Source organism: Squalius cephalus (genome assembly GCF_949319135.1).
Source record: "Squalius cephalus genome assembly, chromosome: 13".
In the NCBI taxonomy this organism is placed as follows: Eukaryota; Metazoa; Chordata; class Actinopteri; order Cypriniformes; family Leuciscidae; genus Squalius; species Squalius cephalus.
In genome coordinates, this window is record NC_137134.1 from 24,041,193 (window position 1) to 24,064,684 (window position 23,492).

General features: G+C 36.4%; 2 protein-coding genes across 3 annotated transcripts in view; one reads left to right on the plus strand and one right to left on the minus strand.

Annotated features, from left to right (window-relative positions):
• The window catches only part of LOC307169254 (uncharacterized protein), a 32,661-nt gene extending 24,026 nt beyond the window's left edge, over positions 1-8,635 (minus strand). The window contains exons 1-2 of one of the 2 annotated variants that reach the window (XR_013823074.1): positions 8,248-8,635; positions 1,826-2,899 (exon numbers count right to left, since the gene is read on the minus strand). The gene's annotated coding sequence lies outside the window, so the exon portion shown is untranslated. Of the gene's footprint in view, positions 1-1,825; positions 2,900-8,247 lie in introns of those variants that run through there. The other variant, XM_079889787.1, reaches the window with a different exon arrangement.
• The window catches only part of insrb (insulin receptor b), a 75,195-nt gene that overhangs the window by 10,143 nt on the left and 41,560 nt on the right, over positions 1-23,492 (plus strand). Inside the window, exon 2 of the mRNA XM_079889783.1 lies at positions 14,753-15,301. Within this exon, the coding sequence (XP_079745909.1) occupies positions 14,753-15,301 (549 nt within the window). The remainder of the gene's footprint in view (positions 1-14,752; positions 15,302-23,492) is intronic.

Consider the following 23,492-nt stretch of genomic DNA (forward strand, 5'->3'; position numbering starts at 1 on the left):
AACAACTAAATTAGTTTATCCAGTGCACACATTTTGTTTTTGGAGGCTTTTATAGCTTTGCATCCAACCATTCATCACTTGTTCGCAGCCATAATGCATCATTTTAGACAAGACACATTTTGACACGTTTTTTTAGTCTGTCTTTGTGTCAGATGCTTCAACGTGAGAGGAAAACTTCAGAAATGTGTCCAAACAGCGAGCCAAGCGCCGAGGCGACGGCTCATACTGCACTTGGCAGCTGACCAGGGCAAGAAATTAACCGTGGTTTACTACAGTGGCAAAGGAAACAGTGTATCTATTGTTAATGAAGTAAAGTACACTCGCCAAGCTTTATTTGTTTGCTTTGGTTAGTTCCTTTCTCCCTTTTCATGTGCTCTGTAACGTCTTGTTTTAAAGCCCAAAACTTTGAGTCGTCCTTCAAGTGCCCAACTGCCCGTGAGATATTTGAACAGGCTCACGTAGATGGCGGGATGCTTGGAGGATAGCGTCACTGCAGAAACACCAAAACTATCCATTTATTCATATTGTATCGCAGAGGTGTTCCACGAATTGGGCTTTTATTGTGTAGCAAATGCTGCTACTGCGTTGTCAAATAAATCCGAATATGAAATCTATGAAATGTTGGTTTTTGGGTCTGTTAGGTCCATTGAGCCGACAGTGAGTGATTTGTGGGTTGCTCCGAGTCTGCAGGTTCTGTACGTGTCCCACCTTGCTTGGGTTAAGGATATCCAGAATGGAAAAACCAACATGCTCACGTGTGTTTGAAAATATTTTAGAAAACTGTTTAGTGTCCAGGGAAGTCTAACGGAAAAACAAATAGTGGAAATATTAGTTGAGCTGCTAGACTCGGCGTAATGAATTGATATTTCATTGCTGTGTAATGCTGCAGGTACATGTTCAGAAATATTCATAAATGCTTGAATATTGGACGTTGTTTATGAAGGGGCTCCTCTATGCTATGGAATCAAATGTTTGTAGGTTCGTGTAGGATTGTGCAGCGAAATCAATAACATTGTTTTATTTGGTTCTTTCTGTTTCTGTTTGATTCTGCTCGATTTGATTCCGTTTGTTTCTACTTGATTCAGTTTCTTTTGGATTCTGTTCTATTTGGTTCTATTAGAATCCTTAAAAATAATCGAAACACCTTCCGGTTCTATTGGTTTCTGCGTGATTGTATTCAATTAGGTTCCGTTTGGTTCTGATTGGTTTTTGATTGATTTGTGTTTGGTTCTTCTAGCCAGTTCTATTTGTATTCGTTGTTCGTTCATTTTTTATTTTACTCTATTCGGTTCTTTCTATTTCTGTTTTGGTATCTTTTAGATTATGTTCTATTAGTTTCTTTCAAATTAATCCAACTACTATATGGTTCTAACTGATTCTATTCAGTTGGGTTCTATTTGGTGCTTGGTAGTTCTTTTTGTGTTTGTTGAATTTTGTTCTCTTCTCTTCGGTTTCATGTTTAGTCTGGATTTGTTTGTGTCTATTAGATTCTGTTCTTTTCAGTTCTTCTCCGTTCTTTAGTTTATTTTTATTTTAATCTATTCAGTTCTATATTTTGTTATTTCTGTTTCGGTAGCCTATCTTTTGGATTCTATTTCTATTCCAAATACTTTGTAGTTCTATTTGGTTCTATCTGATTCTATTCAGCTGCGTTTAATTTGGTTCTATTTGTTTTTGATTGATTTCTATTTGGTGCTAGCCAGTTCTTTTTGTGTTTGTTGAATTTTGTTCTGTTTGGTTCAATTTGGTTAATTTTGGTTCTGTTTGTGTCAGTTGGATTCTGTTTTTTTTTTTTTTTCGGTTCTCTGTTTTTTCTTTTTCTTTTACTCTGTTCTGTTCGTTTTGGTTCTTTCTGTTTCTGTATCTTTTGGACTCTGTTCTATTCAGTTTTATTAGTTTCTTTACAGTTCTACCTTATTCTATTTAGTATGGTTACATTTGGTTCTATTTGTTTTTCTATTTGGTGATTGCTCTTCTATTTTATTATGTTCATTCTGCCTTTGTTTGTGTCTTGGATTCTGTTCTTTTCAGTTCTCCTCTGTTCTTTACTTTATTTTAATCTATTCGATTCTATTCGGTTCTTTCTACTTCTGTTTCTGTTCTATTAGTTTCTTTGAAAATAATCCAAATTCTTTATGGTTCAATTCTGTTCTACCTGATTCTATTCAGTTAGGTTCAATTTGGTTCCATTTTAGTTTTGGTTGATTTCTATTTGTTGCTAGCCAGTTCTTTTTGTGTTTGTCGTTGTCTGTTGGATTCCGTTCTTTTCGGTTCTCCTCTGTTCTTTCGTTTATTTTCATCTTAGTCTATCATGTTCTGTTTGGTTCCTTCTGGTTATGTTAGATTCTGTTTTGTTTGGTTCTGCTTGATTTAGGTTTGGTTAAATATTTTTTTCCATTTCTGTTCAGTTCGGTTCTGTTATGGTCTGTTTGATACTTTCCTATTATGTCCAGTTTGGTTTTTATTGAATGCTTTTCTGTTTAAACATTTAAATCTGTTTTTAAATCCGAGTCCTTGCTTTACCCATAATGATCACACACCACCCAAAACTGCTTCATGATGAGCCATAGAGTCTGACAGGGTCTGTGGGTTTCTGGGTAGACGTGGGCTTACCCAGCAGCAGTCAGTCTGAGCCGGTGGTCTCCAGAACAGACAAACAGCCCATTAAATTGACCTGTCTCTCGCTGCAGACGCTCGGCCGCTCCTCTCCCTGCGGTAACTGTGTGGACTGATTCCAGAGACGGCAGGGGAGGGGCGCACTGCAATGGCCATATTCATCTCGCACAGTCTCACCCAAAACACGCAGCGCCCATCAGCACTCTGAAGTGATCAATATTGGCTTTTGTCTCCTTGGTTCTATGCAGCTTTTCTTCCTTAGCTGCATCCCGCTCTCAAGATGCTGTGGAAGAAATCAACACGCGACGTTAGCAGCAAATGCTGATGAGATTTTGAGTTTCACATGGCATGGCGTTGAGGAGCTTAGTGTTTGACGTAGAAAAACATTGTAATAATCCTTTATACTCTCCTCTACACACACCACGTTGTGTCGCCACGCACAAGTCTTCAAGCATGTTCGGTAGCATTTGTCGTCATAAGGAATTAACATGCATTACTGCAAAAGGTAAAGCAAACATCGTTTAAAAAAACAAAATACTTGTCTGTTCAATCATGGCACGACAAAGTATAACAGAATGGCACAAAACATAATCATTCTAGGTGATTAGTTAGTCTGACAAAAATTCTAAAATTTGATGTTGAAAGCGGTGGATTTGCTTCCAAAGACGCGACATTTAGCATGATAACAATAACGGTTAATAATACTTATTTTATTTTTCCCCTGTAATTTTAATGAATCAATTTTTCTGGATTCTGTTTTAAATTTTATTTTAGCAGTCAAAAGCAATAAATGTCTGATTAATTGAAACCATGGAACTTCTGCAGTTAAACATCAATTAAACACAAATACATTTTTTAGGGCTCTAAAAAATTAGTTTTAAGTCTGTTTTCTGTTTTAGTCTTTCCGTTTTAATGGTATAATTACATTTTAATAATCAAAAAGCATGTCAAATCAATCAAATTCTGAGAACTGAAAACAATCTGAAAATTTGTTGAAATTGTTACATTAATAGGGCCCTATGAAAAGTTGTATTTCTTTTTCAGAAATTCTGGATTTATGATTTAGATGATCAGTAATGGGTTTAATTGTACTGCCCTACTTTTAATTTATTCATCCAAAATTTGCTAAATTTCACTAAACGTTCCGTTACATTGTAAATTCTATTTTAATGACTGGATTCCGCAATTCCATCCGCATTTGCTTTATCGCAGAAATCATAGGGCTATAAGTTATCTGAATGATAATAATTTAAGCTAGGCCAGCTTGATTTATCAGATCGGCCTAAATATTTGGAGTCTGACTGTAATTTTCATAAATTTTATTGGTAAAGGCGACTTCATGACAAGGGTTTAGTGCGCAGACACTAATGTAAAAATAGTCAGATATTTATGTTTTGAGCTACACATCAATTTTATGCATTCCGTTTTAAAATGTGCATGTTTGTGTTGCATTCTTAGGCATAAGGGTCGCTATTGTGTAAATTGTCATTAACTTTTTTTTCTTTTTGATGGAAACGGGCGAAGCTACAATTTGAAGGAAATCTCGAGCATGTCTATTATTTTTGTTAGCACCTCAGTAATGCAAGAACTATGTACAATCGAACCATTGGTTGTGTGCTTGCATACTTGAATTTGTGTTTATTCGTAAAATATGTTTCTGGCCTAACTGGTGGACTGTTAAAAAAATTCTCCTCTGAGAAATTTAAAATCCTAGATCTAGACTTCAATAAACCGTTGTTCGCCTAAACTATTGCTCGTCTTCCAAGGCGTGTTAGAAACGTGGCTTCCTCTTCTGGATTTGAAAGAAATAGCCAAATAGTCAAGATGCCAGATCCCATCTGGTTTTGGGGCAGTGTGCAATGAGGAACATACCTCTGCTGTCGGAAGCCGCGTCCCTGATGACCCGAGGGCCTCGTAGCTGCTTTTAGAAGCACTAGGAAATGTGTTCTAGTGTCTCTTCAGCGTTAATGGGGGCAGAAGCCTTTCAGAGAGAGCGTAATTACCCCACAGCTATTGATATTTGATGCACTCACTGTTTCACAATAAATTTTGCTCAAAAAAGCATGTTGCTACAAATTGCATTTTGAACAGAATCCACGTTCTTGTTTGTCATGTGCAACTTGGCTTCCTGACAGATAAATTCTTTGGCTTTTTAGGCCTAGACTGATTTTTCCTGTTTAGGCTAAAAGCATTTTCTGCTGGCCAAAAGCTAGCCTAAATAAAAGCCATTCGTTCCATTGCTCCTACTTGGGACATGATTGCATGATGCAGAAAATTAAGATGTTCTCGGAACACCTTTTTGCTATTTTAGTGGACGTTTTGCTATTTTGTTGGAAATTGGGAATTTAATTGGTTTTTAATTTGTTGTGTGTCATCAGCAATACTACTACCAACGGGCCACTTTACGACATTTTGGTATTCAGAGGGATTAGTCAGTCAGAGTTTTGCACAAACTAACAGACTAATTCTCTGAAATAGCTTATGTAAACTAAACTGAATGTTTGGAAATAGAAGCATTGCATTGTGGGAAGCAGAACCTCAGCACCTCTTTTAAAACTGTTGCTTCATTTTGTCTTAATGCGTGAATCTCAAGAAATATGTCTCATATTTCACCCCAAAAAAGAAATTTGTAATATTAATATATTATTATATTATATAAGTAATTATTATATTTTGCTAGAAGATTAAACCTGTTTAGGATTTTTTCCCCCCGCATTTTCAGGACACCATATATCCTATTGTTAATCCCTCAAAAATTGGTAACACTTTATTTTAAAGTGACGTAGTTACACGTTACTACATGTACTTACTATAGTAATAACAGTAGATTATGCATAATTACAAGTAACTAACACTAAACCAAACCTTAACCGTACAGTAAATGTAACTCTACAGTAAGTACATGTAGTTAATTGATATTACTCGATACTTATTTTAGTAAGTACAATATAACTGCGTCACCTTAAAATGAAGTGAAACAAAAAAATTCTTTGCTATAAAGTTAAGCTTTATAGCTAAAATGATCTGAATAAACTGATGAATAAACAGTATAAGGTACGGCTGTTAAATAGCAGTCCAAAAATAGTTTTTAATGCAATAAAGTTAAGTTGGTATGCGCTATCAGTTATTTCAAAATATACAAAATAACACGGCGAAAATAAAGTACATTTTGGAGTTAATACACAATACTAACATGATACTCTTAATGAATTGAATAAACATACCTGCTAACACACGACAAAGCAGTTACGTCATTTATTGGTACTACGACGTTGCATGCTCGTAATATCCATCGCGGTTTATAAATATTGAAGTGATATACAGTGTGTGCCTCAGCATTTGCACATGCAATTGAAGAGTGCGCACCATGAGCACAGTATAACATCTGACAGGACAGTAAAGTTCGTATTTCTGAGGTGAGAGACTTTTATTTTGTTACAAGTTACGAAAATAACGTTAGTATAATGACATTGGCATATAGCCTGACAACAGCTCACAGTGAATCAGGACAACGCGTTTTTCTCAGGCAAACTTTACTTAAAATGCGCCTGACAGAAGATTCAACAGCTTTCACTCATGTCTTTCATAATAAAAGTCTCGCATCAGAAAAACACAGAATTATGTTTACTGTTGTTTCTTTGACTGCACGACCCACTCTAAACGTTTTTTGCGACCCACTCCTTACTTTTACTGAAATCGCTTTTGGATGTGCGCTCGCTTTTTACTTTCGAAGTGAAGATGCAATGCATTAGCTAAAGCAATGGCTTCTCTGAGCGTCCATGATCTTCCTGACATGTGGTGTAAAAGCCATCATGCTCCAATTTCCAAGCGCTAGTCACTATTGCTAGAAGCATATTAAATTCTCCATTGGGAATGTGATGCTAAAAATAAGGAAGCATCTCATTATGTAAACAGTGGGATATTGTAGCTAAGGCATTGATGGTCGTTTCTGAGAGCTTGTGTATTGCGATCGTCACATTTATCCATGGCTACTAAATTTTCTTGTTGAATAAAGCCAAAGTGCAAAGGTTTTGCTGCTCACTTTGAGTGTGAAATTGAATCCTCGAGTGGGTGTTGAAGGTTGAAGCCTCTCGATTGCCTTGCAAGATTCCTCCCCCGAGCCTCATTTCCAGCCCTGTTATGGAAGTCACATTTCCAGTGGCATTGTCTGGGTGTGTGTTTGTGTTCACATAAGAGGCTATTGGCACATCTATTCATGCGTGTGATCGCTAACCGTCCTGCTCGCCTTACGTCATGGATAGCGAGGCTCATGTTACAGCTTAAGTGTCCCCCTTTTATTCGGCCTGATGTGTGCCGACGGGAAAAAAAAAAAAAATGTTTTTAACCTGCAGTGCCCCTTCGATGGGCCCCTCGTCTCTGGTGCGGCCCTCGGCCCTTATGTAAACTCACAAACGGCCCTGCTCTAGTGTCTCAGAAGCTGTTTGTAGTTGGCCCAGATCTATTGAGAAGATTTTGGAAAGATGACCTGATTCAACCAAAAAAAGCTTTGCAGAATGAATCATCCTTCAGATGTGCAGTTTTAAAACAGTTCCTGGATGCCGATTGGCCAGTGTTATTTTAGTGTCATTAGGATAGTTCATAGTTTTTATTTATATTTTAAATGAGTTTTATTTTTACATTTCCTGTTTTCATTTTACGTATTTGTTTTTTTGTTTTTGTAAATCTCTCTCTATATACCCTTTTATTATTTTGTTTTGTTTTGGTTATTTTAGTACATAAAGGTAATATACTGAACTGGCTATAGCTGTTTTTTTTTTGTTTTTTTTTTTCAAGCAATGAATTATTTTTTTTATGTTTTTTTTTTAAAAGAAATATGTTTTATTATTACTTTTTTCGCTTGTTTTAGTTTAAAAATGTTTTTTTATTATTTTTCGCTTGTTTTAGTTTATAAAGTTAATACACTGTACTGGCTATAGCTGAAATTATTATTTATTTATTTTAAGCAACAAATTAATTTTATTTATGCTTTAGTTTGAGTAGATGGATAACTATAATAACCCTGCTATTGGTCAATACAACAATCCAAATATGCTAAAATACACAGTATGGATCAGTCGTTTTATAGTCGTTGCAGTTGTCGGGTACTATTTCTTCGGAATAGTGTTAGTATATTATTATGATTATTATGTTTTAAATGATTTTATTTATATTTGAATCTATTTAAATTAGTTTTTGCTAATTCTGGATTTATCTTTTTTTTTGTTAGCTTTCAAGAGTTTTCTTGTTTTATTATTTTAGGGCTGCCAAAGTTAATTCAAAAACTGTTACGTCTTATATGTGTTTAACACGACAAGTGGCGTTTTTATGTTTAATGCTGGCATTTTTTAAAAGTTCTATTAATTCTATTATATACTGTACCATATACACCTATTACCAAAAATTCAGGTTCATTTGTGAGCAATTTTAGTTATTTTTAGTTAGTTTCAGTTTTTCTCAGATAAGTTTTCCATTTTATTTTATTTTTTGTTTGCAGTATTTGTGTACTTAACGTTTTAATTGTGCAGTAACAATTTCATAAAACCAGCAAGGCATTTGAGTCTGTGCTATTTTGTGAATATATTCCCAACTGTAGCACGACCTCTCAAACATCATTATTTAAAAAAAGGTCACCTGGTCTATTTTCTGCAGTTCGGCAGCGTCGGTTGACCCTCATAGCTGCAGTCAGGTGCTGTTTAGATGCTGTGCAACTCGTCTGCGTGTGTTCGAACGCAAAGCTGTTACTTTCACAGTTGTCTGCGCCCTGGTTGATGGGTTTCATGATAAGCTCCAGCGTTGTGTTTCAGAAGCCGAATTGCCACCTCAACCCTGCCTGTTGTTTATCTGTAGATCTTTCTAGATATTCATGCACTAGTTGTTGCTTGCTTTCTATGACTGTACTGTAGTTGAAGTATTTTTGCAGCTGACCTGTATACTGCACATCTTATATTTCATGTACGACAGCAATTAAGTTTTGCTCAGCTGTTTTGCTGTTCGGAGTTGTTGTCGATTAGCTCCATCTGTTTCATCGCTTAAATGGAGTTTGTCATTATTTCGTCGCACATTACCCAGTAAGCATTACTAGACCAGCTGCAGCTTCTTTTCGACATCTAAAAAGTCCCCCTGTTCATTCCCAGAGCATGGCGTAAACAGGGAGCAACTTAAAACCTGACGTCACTGCGGTGATACCTATAAATCAGGGTCCTAAATGACGGCTAGGTGTCCGCTTTCAGTCAGGCTGAGGCAGGATGCTTCCCTCTCTCCATTTGGATGAAGAGCAGTTTAAGTTGTTCAGCGAACAAGAAAAGGGGAAGTTTGGAAAGTGTGTGAACAGACTAGCGCACGAGGTCTCATGCTATTACACAAACAAGCTCCATATCTGTTTACAGCCGACCTTGGAAATGTTGACCAACACAATAAAATGTAACCTTGTCCTCATTCAGATCTAAGCGCTTCCAGGGCTCCAGACTAACATTTGAGAGCAGCACTAAGTTAAGTTCTACAGATGGTGGTGCCACCACCCAATTTGTTAGCGCTTTATTGGGATTTTTAATCATAAAGGTATTTTAATAAATTGTTTTGATATTAATTAAGTGCAGTTACTAATAATATTACGTTTATTTCTTGGAAATGCACATTTGACAGTAAAGCATTGAGCTTGAGTTAAAGGTGCAGTATGTAAGAATGACAAGTGGTCGAAATGGGTACTGCAGTCGAATTCAAAATATCAGAGATCGTCGTTTCTCCCGCCACCTGCTCCTCAGACTGGACGGCACTCACACTGGTTGCCAGTTTGAGCACGCGCAACAGGAACGAGCGTAATGGACAAAATGGCAAAATGAAAATTGGCAAATTGGCAACGTGCAATATCAAAACAATACCAAAACAAAACAGAACAGACCAAAACAATAACAAACATTCCAGCCTGGAAACGTACATTTCAAAGTAAAATAACTGGCTGTAGAAGTGTTTTTCAGAGAAACGAGTATGTGAACTTAGCATGTTTCCTCAATATATGCAAACATATTATGGTATTTTTATGCTTTAGTAGAGTGAAAAAGTTACATACAGCTCCTTTAAGATGCAGATAAAATTAACTTTTATTAACATCAGTAACCTAGAAAAAACTAATTTTATAGGGACATTTTTTAATATTGTACTCTTATTAAATGTACCATTGTTCTTCTATAGTATCACACTGAACTGATCGACAGCTTCAGTGATTATAAAAGGAGCGCGCTCAAGTCAGTCTTGAGTTTGTTATTCATACTTCAACACAAAAAAGTGTCAAGCTTTGACAAAAATTTATTTCTTGATTTCATATTTTATAATAGTGATTTTATAATGTATAAATATAAAATTAAAAGCAAAAAAAGGGAGTGGAAATGGCTAATAAGCCAATAAGTTCCCCTCTGCCGCCACCTACTGGCAATAGTGGTAATTTCATGTTTTTTATTTTTAAACAAGTGTCTGCAAACAAGTGTTAGTTTTTCTATATATTGAAATGAAGTTTTACAGATGGGGAAAATCTATGAAGGATGAACAAATGTTTTTTGTCATCGCATTAAAAATAACATTTCAATTTGATCATATTATTTAGAGCTTTAAAGTGTGAAGCACTTGAAAGCCCTTGAAAAGTGCTTGAATTTCACTCTCAAAAGGTTGTACGAATCCTGCAATGAATAATGTAAAAACATTCGACTATTTCTGCCACAATACCATGGTTACAGTTAGAGTTACTAAATTAAATCCATGGTGAATGTTGGTGATTTGTGGATTGGAAAGCCTTCTATAACTTTCGTTCGTTCATGGGACATTGCTTCTCCTGGTCTCTTCATGTTAGCACTGTTTGATCTGATATATATGGTTTATAATAAAGAATTCTGCGCCAAGTTTGAATGCTTCTCACTAGATCTTGCAGCGATGTTATTAATACTGTGGCGAATTCAAACGCTTTCTCACTGGATCCCCAGCGCTGTTTAGTAACGGTCACGTGACCAAAGAGCTAATAAATAGTAGCTCTAAAAAGAAACACAGTTTCGTTTTTCGTTTGATCTTTCTCATATTCTCATATTCAACAGAAACGGCAGGAAAAAAGGTCGCAAAGTCTGGAGCCCTGGCTTTAGTGCAACAGAGATTAAATTAGGCTACAATTGAGTGACTTTTGTTTTATTGCATGATTTTTGTTTAAAAACGATTCAGGTTGTTGTAGTAAAAAAATTTTTTTAAAATATTAAAATGGTTTTATGTCCCACATTTTGCATGCAATTTGAATAAAACAATTGAATGCCACTTTCCACGATTAAGCTTCAATTTGGCTAAAGTTTTGTTTAAAACAAATATTGTTTGTTGTTGTAGTAAAAAGTTTAAAGTTTACATTTTTCATGTAACCCTGTTACCGCATGTTACCGCATTCAAATTGAAGTGACATTTTCTATCGCATATGAAGACATAAAAATATTCCCATTTTCAAAAATTGTACCAAACTTTAGGGGTGACTATTCGTTAAGCTCAGCATCTCAACCCTGTTAAGTTATTAGAAGAGAAAGTGGTTAAATATTCTTTCTTTAATTTGTGGAAAATTTGAGTTAAATTTAGTTCTTCTTAAATTTGAACTCAAGTTCTAGTTTAAAAAAACAAATGTTTAATTTAATGTTAATTGCTAGAGAATAATAACATCAGCAGTTTAAATTAATATAAAACACAGTCATATGTGGTTGAACACAAACTTTAATTTATCATTACATCATCATCAGATTTTGTGGGAAATGTCGAATATTTCAACAAATTTGTGCGTGGAATAGTTGAATCTTGCTGACTATTTGCTGGAAGTCCTTTAGCTTTGGCACCAGATTGTAACAAGATATTCTTTGTTTTATAGTTATATTTTTATTCCCCAAGACTATTCCTCTGAGGCAAACAGGCTGAAGTGCATTTTTGTCTGGCAAGTGCTCTCTGTTTGTGCATGCTGGGACTTGTTGCTATGGAGAGATGTTGCCATTTTATGATGTTTGCTCAATTATCTTTAGGGACCTGATGTAACAATTTCCCGTATGTGTGTGAAGTCTTGCTGCAGTAATATTAGAGTTTGGATGAGGAACTTGTCAGGATCTTCTCTTCGGTTTTCCTAATGTACTAATGTTGCTTTACTGACCTTACAAGATCAATGATTTCTGTGTCAGTCTGAAACGCAGTCAGTTTTATCTAGTGTCGACGTAAGTTGGTTATTTTAGGGAAATCAGGTTTGCACAATTGCTCGTTGATCTCATGAAAATATATTCAAACACATATAGAGGCCATTTTATACCTCATACTCTAACATCTAGGAATTATTTCAATTTCAATTATATTTTAAGGCCTATTTTTAGGATTGTTTTCATGAAAATTAAGCACGTTTTCCACGACAATTCTCATTACCTCAATGTGAATGATTCTCAGTATCTTGCTATAATGCAAAACAACTTGTATATTATATAAAATTTGAAATATTGTTGACATAATGGCACTATTTGTTTTACTGTTTATATTATTTTCAGCTTCAAACAAACCATTTTATTATTGTCATTTTTACCGTGTGGTAAAAAAAAGTTTCAAAAATAAAACACTTTCTTTATGCGAAATGTAATTTCTTAATTTTTTTGCAGTATAATATGACTTGGAGATGGTTTTTTTTAATGTTGGTGAAATTCACCTCAAAAGTTAGCATTTTCTATTTATACTTTACTCTGAAGGAAGCACCTGAATCTCGAAAAGTTTGCGTTTTGCTTGCTGAATGTGTCACATGTGGATCCCTAACAGCAAGTTTGTGCAGGTTTATTTGGGTTTTATCCATATTAGGCTGACATATCATGATAAAATGAGGTAAAACTGACATTTCAGGCTGTGATGTGAAACCCATTAACCTGCAGAAAGATAGAGGAACAACAGAGTCGGTTGAGATCAGACTTTGACACCTGCTCACACCACAAATCACATGCTCTCTTTGTCTCCTCAAGAAAAACGGTTGTCTTAAAAAGCCCTTTGTTTTCCAGCGATGAGACTTCGCCGTTGAGAATTCATCGCAATCTCTGAATTGCATGTTCCACATCATTCTTTTGAATGGTTTAGTCTTGTAGTGTCTTAAAATGGGTGTTTCTAGTACACTCCGGCGTTTAAAATGAATAGGCCGCGGTGAATATTTGGTGATGATTTCCAACACGAAACGAGGAAACCCCCACCCGTTGAAAAAGGCCTGTGAGAATTCTTTTGATGGTGAATCAATGGAGCAGCTCTGAAAGGAATTCTGCTTGATGTTATCCATTAGCAGATGCTCTCTTGTCGAGAATCGCTTTGCTAATGAATTCTCTCTGCCTCGTCTCAGCGTGTGCGGGTTTGGATTATGAATGGACTAAGAAAAGCAGCCGCTCGGAGACACGCTTTATGCATTATTCAGTGTTGATAATCTTTCATGCTCTTGTTAGGACGGCCTTCATCTGCGCTTTTACGCGAACATGAAATTGTGGCGGGCGGTTAATTGTCATACAAAAAAATTGAATTTTACAATTTACTTATCTCTTTTTTTTTCAGCTTAATACACATCAATCTTACCAATTTACTTATGAATTCTACATCATGCAGAATTTTAATAAAGAGTAAGATGATGTTGCAGATGTATTTTGCAATATTTATTCAATTTGTTTAATATTTAGATTTTGTTATTATTGGTATTAGTATCATTAATATAGATAATAATAATAATAATAATAATAATTTAATTAAAATGCATTAAATTTATGCAATAAATTAATAATTAATAAAATGCTTTTCTTTTTTGCCCATTTTGATTAATATTATTGCAATATAGACAGTTAATTTTTGTTATGTTTATACATTTACATTTTTACCTGCATTAATTTAGCGGACGTTATTATACAAAGCGACTTACAATTGAGGAATACATTAAGCGATTTATCTTGAAGGCAATAAACATAAGTGCTAATAACACAAAGTTTCATACATCATTCAGAATATAACTTTTCCTTATTTTGTATTGACTTAGTGGTACTTTTGATCCCCACTTTAGGTCCCAAGTTAATTTTTTGGTGACATTTTTGCGGTTAAACCTACGAGCCCTTATTTCATGTAAGCAAATACCCTATGAGTTTCTATTTGTTGATGTTTTACTTATAGCTCTTATAGATATTTTTCATTAGCTTTGTATGTTAAAGGCTCAAAACATTTAAAGGATCCCTTTGACATACCTAAACCAGGGTTCACCAATCTCGGTCCTGGAGGGCCGCTGTCCTGCAGAGTTTAGCTCCAACCAGCTCCAACACACCTGTTTGAAAGTTTCTAGTATGCCTAATGAGACCTTGATTAGCTGGTTCAGGTGTGTTTAATTGGGGTTGGAGCTAAACTCTGCAGGACAGCGGCCCTCCAGGACCGAGATTGGTGAACCCTGTCCTAAACTTTAAAAGGAACCTATTATACCATTTTTCAAAGTCTTGATTTTGTTTTTGGTTTTCATGCTCAAAAAACATATCACATATTTGACACTGTTGCAGCACCTCTCTTCCCAGTCTTTCAGTTACATTCTGTCTCTATGAAGCCCCTCCTTCCGAAAACCTCAATGTGCTCTGATTGGTCGCCTGGACCAGAGTGTTATGATTGGTCAAGCACTTCGACCATGTTTGGGAAATGTCACGCCCCTAACCATAACCACCAGTTTCAATACACTCCTAACTCAACTCAATCAGGCCCCGCCCCTTTGTTTTGCATATGCGGGAATTGGGTGGGAATTATTTAAATGAGGAATATTGTGACGTGTACATTAATTGTAAAAGATTACAATTGAGGCGTTTCAGGGAGTTCAGAAACGGTGTGCACTTATAGAGAATAACTCTCTGATGAGTGACTTTGTGCTTTGTAACTTTACAGACTATTTTTATGCTCAAACTGCAACATTACACACTAAAGAATGTTGAAAATGTAAGCATAAGACGAAACTACATCAACACTGGACTCTACAAGTGACTCACAAGTGAAATGCTCAGTGAATCACAGTTAATTCTAATTGCGGCAATATAAAAATTGCAACGGACATGAAGTAAAATGTTTTTCTTTCACATGCTAATAACTTTTGTATTTTCTCTTGTTGCAGTTTGCCCCAGCACGGACATCCGCAACAACGCGACCAACCTGCGCGTTCTCGAGAACTGCACGGTGATCGAGGGCCACCTGAAGATCCTGCTCATGTTCAAGACCAGACCGGAGGACTTCCGGGGCTTGAGTTTTCCAAAGCTGGTCATGGTTACGGACTACCTGCTCCTCTTCCGCGTCTACGGCCTGGAGAGTCTCGGCGACCTCTTCCCGAACCTCACCGTCATTCGCGGCAGCAACCTCTTCTTCAACTATGCCCTGGTCATGTTCGAAATGATCCAGCTGAAGGAAATCGGCCTCCACAGCTTGACCAACATCACGCGCGGGGCGGTACGCATCGAGAAGAACCCCGACCTCTGTTATTTGTCCACTCTCGACTGGTCCAAGATCTCGGACTCGATGGAGGACAACTTCATCGTGGCAAACAAGGATGACCGGGAGTGCGGAGACATTTGCCCGGGTACCATCAAGGGAACGATAACCTGCAAACAGACCACCATCAATGGGAATTTCGGCGAGCGTTGCTGGAACCAAAACCATTGCCAGAGAAGTAAGTAGCCTCTCAATGCTGCTTTTTTAGCATTACATTGTCCACAATTGATGGTTACCCTAAAAAGGAGTCATTTCTTTGGAAACAATATACGTTTTTGCTTAAAATGAACCAGAAGTCTATGTTGGGCTCTTGGAATCAACATAGATGCTTTTACTTGGTCTTTCCACTTACTGAAACTTGAAATTGTCACTTGTGGACTGATGTAATTAGTGCTGAAACATGTTATGTAAGTTGTATGCCTGCTCTCCGAGGTTATAGGAGCTTTATGATATTTCGAATATCCACAATATATTTGCAATGGGATTGCTGGCGAAGCAACAATTGTGAATGTTCCAGTTGTATTGTGCTTTTTATTTAGCCTACAATGGCTGTTTGGTAGAAAATAATGTTCCTTTGGTAAATAAATTTTTTTTTTAGCCATTTTAGATTCACAGCAAGTATATATTAAGACATGTTGTCTGAAAAATATGCTGGAGGAAAAATTAGGGCTGGGCATTGACACTAATTTTACGATTCGATTCACAAACTAGTGATTCAATTCGATTTGATATTGATTAATTGGGGCCTATGATATCAGGTACAGTACATGGCAAATTTCCTCAAGGAAAAAATATAACTAATGCTGTAAACTATACAGGCAACCCCAGTTATAGTACATTACTATAATATTAAAGGTTTTAACTGATTTGTAGGCTACTTACAACTAAATGACACATAAGAAGGTTTTAAAATAATTCTACATTAGTAATTAACATTTTTAAATAGAAACATTTAAATGGTGGTTGTCAAAAACACAACAGATTTATTCCAAAATAGGTCTACATTACATAATATGGAAGGACAGGTTAAGTAAAAATACAATTTAGCAAAATGCTCCTCTCAAGAGTTCATTTTTCTAGCTGACTAAAGAGTTTATGGTCACTAATCGGCTTCTCTGAGGTAAATGTAACATTACGTGTCATTTTTTACAAGCTGTTTTATTGACGTCTTTCCGCTGTTGAAACGCTGAACATGTGACATTATATGGATTTTGGTAAGTTGTAACTGTATCTTTCAACGTACCTGATGGCAGAGCTGAGAACTTGTGAAAAAGGTGTAAAAGGTGTCAAAACAGCGCCAGGAATCCCTTTGTCACACACACAAACCGAGATCTACTGCGAGACGCGGTTCTGATGCCCGTACTGAACTGTGATGGGCAACATCGGGTCGCATCCTGTGACATAATGTCCTGTTTTTGGTTTTGGTCCATGTTGTGTTCATTTTTCATTAGTCTCTGTCCTCTTTTTTTGGTGTGCACCAGGGTTCAGATTGCAGCGTTCACACTTATTCTAATGAGAGCAATCACACCAGAGTTCATTTTGATCCAACCAAACATGCCACGTGTAAACACACACTGAAAGACAGATTCTTGGGATTTAAGAATTGTTATCTGTTCTTCAAAATGAGAATCAAGAAATTAATATTTTTTAACCAGCTCTAGTAAACATAGATCTTGGCTGATTTGCAAGTTGAAGCTACAATAACAAAGATGAACCGTGTGTACGCGAGCGAGATGGCGCTTGTGTTTGGCTGGAGGAAGCCAGTCTGGTACATTGAAGGACAGTCTGTGCCAATACAAATCTTGTCCGCCGGTTCAGCGTGTACCGCACCTGCTCTCTATTCACCTCACACCCCTCTCAACATGATTCAGCTCAAGTACCTTGTTTACTTCCACCTCTTTTTGGAGGGAAATGATATGGAAGGGCTCGATGAGTCCGTTCAGCCTTAAACGCATCCAGGAACAGAATCACATGTGCTCTTAAGTTGGAAAATTGAGGAGCGCATTAAAAACTTAAGGGGCGAAATAATAAAAATTCATCAAATAATGCGTTTTTCCGCTAAATTAATTTCATTTATTAGAATACCAAAGGTTTTTGAATATGTCTGCTTCAACTGTATTTAATAATTATGTAAATATTTATTTAACTGTAATGAACATTATCTCGATACCAGTCAAAATCTGCGTAATGTGTTAAATAATGTTCTTAAAATATTGTTTTTTTATTTATTTTTTTTTTTTTTGTCACAGGGCAGCTTAGAGAGAAACTATCACAACAGCATTTGTATGGATGAGGTCAGGTTCTTTAATAAGACCAGCGGTGCTCTGCCCAAATAAAGGTTCACGTTGGTAACTGGGAGGTGTTCCCGTGCTCTTCAAAGGGATGCATGCATGCATGAAGCAACCCACTTTTTTTGTCATGTGATAGGTGAAAGTTTAGTCGGGCATAATGTCAAAGTGAAACCCCATTTCTGGAGTGTGATGCAATGGCGCTGTATTTGGGCAAGCGCTGGGGTGAGCGAGTGTGTAACCCTACAGCAAGATACCATATCCCCAAAGAAACACGCGCTCCCTGTCATGCCAAATAAACATAACCTGTCCGTGTTTGTTTGTTTAGCCTGACATTCATGTTTTCTGTTCCTCCGAGAAATTCTGTTTTTCCACAAATAATGAGAGGAAAAAGTTTGTGTTCGAGGTGGAAGGTTTTTGACTTTCTTTTGCACTTATTTCAAAACTTTAATACACATTTATAATATGTATTTATTTATATTGATTCATATTCATAATATCATTATTTATGTGATTTTTTTTTTTTTTTTTTCATCTTATTCATTTTTGCCCCAACCCTCTACTTTCTGACCTTTTATATTTTCATTAAAGGAGAACTCCGGTCAATTTTAACATTGAGCTAATTTTTTTGTAAATTTGGAGTGCTGTCAATACAGAGAACAACGACAAAAATCGGTGTTGCCTACACCGTGTTATCCTCTTTTTAAAATTTGCACCCTGTTGACTTCAATGGGGCAATATTTAAACCTGCTTTTAGCCTCTTAACATCCTTGATGTGTCATTACAAGTGCACAGCCATGTGAGTGATTCCTTCAGAGTGAACACGGTGAATCTGACTGCAGTAGATGTGAAAGAAATGGATAAAAATGATGTTATTTCAGCCAGCGCACATACCTGTGTTTACATCCTGTTTTCGGTTGAAGTCCAAAGTAGTCGATTGCCGAGTTCACGTGCGTGATCATAGGTAACTAAACCTATGCGTGTGAACTCGACAATCGATTACTGTGGACTTCAACCGAAAACAGGATGTAAATACAGGTATGTGCGCTGGCTGAATAAACATCATTTTTATTCATATCTTTCACATCTACTGCAGTCAGATTCACTCGTGTTCACTCTGAAGGAATCACTCACATGACCTGTGCACTTGTAATGACACATCAAGGATGTTAAGAGGCTAAAAGCAGGTTTAAATATTTCCCCATTGAAGTCAACAGGGTGCAAATTTTAAAAAGAGGATAACACGGTGTAGGCAACACCGATTTTTGTCGTTGTTCTCTGTATTGACAGCACTCCCAATTGACAAAAAAATGAGCTCAATGTTAAAATTGACCGGAGTTCTCCTTTAATCAGTTATTCCAAAAACAAAAAAACACCTACAAACAACCTTTCCAATCAATTCTTAAAGTCCCCCTGTGGTGAAAATCCAGCTTTTAATGTTGTTTATCTATGTGGTGTTTTTAATATGCTTTAAGACAAACCATGTGTAAATTCATAAGTCGACACCATTGCTGAGTATTTTCTCCTTAAAACACGGTTTGAAATCGTTGGTGTTTCTGACGTCACAAACTACCTTGTAACCGATCACGTCAAAGCGTGATCGTCAACGAGTGGATCTCTGAGCTGGAGTGAGTGAGTGGAGGCGGGGCTCATTTGCATATTCACAGAACACGTATACTAATTGAGAGAAGGGTGTAGTTACATTCAAGCTATTTTGAGACATGAAGAAATGTTTTTCAAGGAAATAGCACTTAAATATGTCAATTATGGTGATCAAACAGAAGTTTTAAGGGATAAAATGATTGACTACATGGGGACTTTAATAGATAAAACCAAAGAAATTGCAAATTTGGTGTCATGTTGACTCTTAAATGCTTAAAACTGTTTGGTGATGCACTGATTCAACTGTATAAATGTTTACCAAATGAATTAACGTGGCGAAGTGCTTGATCCGTTTATGAATGCACTAAACTGTTTTCTGTGAAAGCAGGCAGGAGCCGTTTGGAGTTCAGACGGAGGATGCAGACGTGAGGTTGAGTGGAAAGATAAAATCTGTGCAGGTCCTTCTGTAAGCGTCGCTTTCCATTCTTAGCTAGACATAAAAACAGCTCAGCACGCTTGAAGAATGAAACGTTTAGTGTTTGGTTTATTGGGTATTTTGTGCTAGTTTCTAGAGTGTAGCTGATAATAAGAGCATAAACATGGACACACTTCACACTTCTTTGAAGAACATTTTGATAAATCTCTCTGCCTTCAAGTGTAGCAACGATGTTAAAACCGGCCCTTTTATTCCTCCATAAAAACGTCACGAACGCAAACAAGGGAAGAGGCGGAGTGTCGGACAGAAGACTGTTCTAGATTTGCTGTCAGATCAGTGATATCTTTTGCTCTGGCACATCGTGTTCTGTTATTGTGAGCGTTGTTCTGTTGCGCCGACAGCGGCTCTTGCGCAACCAGGACCTTTTTAGGTCAAAGTTCATCAGCCGCGGGTTTGCGCTCTTTTGTTGTCATAGCCATTTTGTTCCCCTCTGATGATGTCAGAGCATTGTGCGTTGTGGACTTTAGTTTGTTTGTTTTTTTGTCTGGATGAATCGCTCTTAATTAACCTGACTTAACATTAACCTGATTAACCGAACGCAAACATTGACAACAATATATTTTTTTAGATTCATAGCAAACCATGCGTTTTAATTGGGGCTTTCTAGTGTAAGTTTGTTTTAATGTTCTCATTATTGAGATTGAAACAGTTTGTTAAACACAATATTAGAGCAATAATTAATAAAGCAAATAATGTTATATGTATGTATTATTTTTTATTATTATATACTACTATTACTACTAATGATAATTATTATTTATTATTTATACTGTTAAAAAATAATTTATAAATAGAATATTACTTATAATATTTTATATTATATTTATACATAATAGTAATAGTAATAATGATTTATTTTTAAAAAATCATGAACTTTTACTACTACTAGTAGTAGTAGTAATAATAGTAATAGTAATAGTAATAATAATAGTAATAATAATAATTAGTAGTAATATTATGTTTTATGTATTTATATTTATAAATAATAATTATACATATATAAATATTCTTTAGATGGTGTTATGTATAAATATAAAATAGTACTACTACTAAAAGTAGTAGTAATAATAATAATAATAATAATAGTAAAATTAGTATTTAAATTGTAAATACTTTTTAAATAAAGTATTATTAGTATTATTAGAAGTAGATGTAATAATTCTTTTTTAAATACCTCTTTTATATTATAATACGACACAATAATAATAATAATGTTGCTTAATTTAAAAATGATTACATAAAAAATTATATAATTTTTGTGCTTAGGATAAATCCCTGGTATGTTCTTGAGCGCCGTTAGCTGCGTTTTGGTTTCTTAGAAAAGGAGACGGGGAAAAAACAGCAGGAAAAACAGAAGGAAAAATGCGGAGCTCCACAAGGGCTGACATCCAGTAATAAATCTGACACATTTGCTTGGAAAAGATCACATGGTTCAGTGAGTTTAAGGAAGCTGATTTTCTTGTTTTCGTGGTCCAGGTGAAAGATTCGGGAAGAAGTCTGATGTCGCATCTCTTGATCTTCAGTCTGACCTTGACAGTTGTTTGTATACTTGTTTGTTGTGTCTTATCCAAGCTGGAACTGCTTTTCAAACCAGAAGGGCGTGGATGAATCACACTGAATTAGATTCAACAGCTGATAATGATTTTCAGAAGCACTTTGCGGTTAAACTCTTGTTTGTCCTGTCCATCGGAATTCATAACTGTGGCGGCGGAGCGCAGAAATCCTTGCGTGGGTTGAGCTGAGGTGTCGCGTGATGCCTTGCGACAGGTGGGCGCTTTAGCTTCCGTCTGCTGTTAGGAGAAGCGCTTTTCCGAGTATCAGCACCTCGGAAGTGCCGGAGGGTAAGGGTACTTTTCCTATAACAATCTAAGAGTAGGTCATTCAGTTCCCACCGCAGAGTAAAGAAGCCCTTAGCATGACAGATAAGGAGCCTGTGAGGATTCTCTTTCTCCCACTTCACTGCTCTTTTCCCCACTGTGGCCGACACTAATTTCACACGAGCTGGGAGATCGTCTGCACAGCTTGAGCAAGCAACGGCTTTTTTTTGTAGTGCTTCTCAGAATTTGGGAAAAAAAGGGGGGAAAAACTCTCCAGGCACCTCTTCTAACACAATAGGAGTCGCTCGTCGGTTAACTTGATTTGATTTTCTTTAGCAGGCAAACTGATGGTTGCTGTCAGTCAGAGCCTTATATCAAGGCCCAGATGAAAGGTTTATTTTTTTTGCACTGTTTTTGAGGACAAAACTGTGGAATTGTGCATAAATGAGTTTAAACATGGGAAAATTTGGTCAATTGAGCTTAAATTACTTTTCTTTCAGATGACATCATCAAGCCCTCATATGTTTTAGCCCTGCTCCTCTATATATCTTTCCCAATGAATAACATCAAGTCCCGCCTTTCGCCATCGACTGATTTGAATGTTGTTTCACTCAAATGTTGAAAGATTGCGAAAGTAAAATCAGTGAATGTTGAAATATGACTTTCTATATTAAGTCCCCTTTTGATACATTTTTCATCTGATGTCCAGTGAGTTTAAAAAGCATATTTTGTAAGCAAAATATTTTCAGTCCTCTTTTAATGCATTTTTATGTCATTTATGTTTATTGATTGATTATTCATTATTAAAATTGACAGTAATATATTTTTTTACAATTTTTTCATTTTTTATTAACTCCTTTAGTTTTAATAAGTAACAATAAGCCTATATTCACATGCTTTGGACTTTGCAGTCCAGCAACGACTTACATGTAGTATGCACTTCAATTTTAACCTGTGATCTCACAGTTATGAAGGGAAAATCTGTAGATTTAGCACAAAACCCCCTTGATAGAGGAGCTGATCCATGATCTCACCGTGTCCTTCCTCGTGAGCGCCAGGGTTTAAGTTACCCCTCTGCTTGAACTCTCACACAGATACTTTCTCTCATCCGAACCATCAGCATACATTTGCACGCAAGTGTGTTTGTGACCGTTTGTGTATGGAAAAAGGGAAGTAAATGTGTTTGCTTGTTGTGCAGTTTGTATATGCATATGCCTGCAGGTAAAGATGTGGTCTCCACACAGGAAGTGTGAGGCCCTCCGGCAGATGCCAGCGATTGGTTCTCACTTGGAACGAAGTGTGATGCATATATATATATATGTATGTATGTATGTGCATTGCATTTTTAATGCATAACACGTTTTGACCATAGTAAAACGGGAATTTAAAACATCCATTTGTTTTATTTCTGGTGGTTTGTGTTTGGATTAGGAAGCGCAGATTGTGTTGGATTAGTTGTTTCGGAAGAATCACATTAGCAGCTGTACTTCCTCCATGATAGTGTGTGTGTGTGCGCGCCACTGCAGTCGACTAGCATCCACGCCAACTTCCATTCATTAGCTAAACAAGAAGCCCTGAGGGAGATGGAGGAGCTTGTGTCCTCGACGTTATCAATGGAAGCGTTTCTACGCCCTGCGTTTGCATAGCTGCACCGCTGACACGCCATTCTGACAAACCGCTGAGCGCTTGCACGTTCCCGCTGTTTCATGTCCTTCGGAGAAAGGAAAGGAAGAGCCACGGGGGCATTTTCTGAAATTAGATCCTTCTGACATGCATGTAAACATGGGAAACAACCAGGGGGAGGATTTGCATGTGGCTAATGACGGTTAAATGCAAACAAATCAAAATCTATCCATCATCAAAATGTTATACAGCAGTATTTTAATATCATGATATAGCTTTTTTTATTGGATAACTGTATGCTAATTCATTTTGATAATCCAGTGGAAATTATGAATATAATATAATAATTGATGTAAATGAATGTGTCCTTGCTGAATAATAGTAAAACCTTTGAACAGTATTTATTTATTTATTTGCTATCAATTATCACATGGGGGGACTGGGGAGGTTGTTCAATTTAGCATGTAAAACTTATCTTTAATTCGTTTTTTTATGTAGCATATTAATTAAATGTTTAACACCGGTTAATGCAATAATTCAACA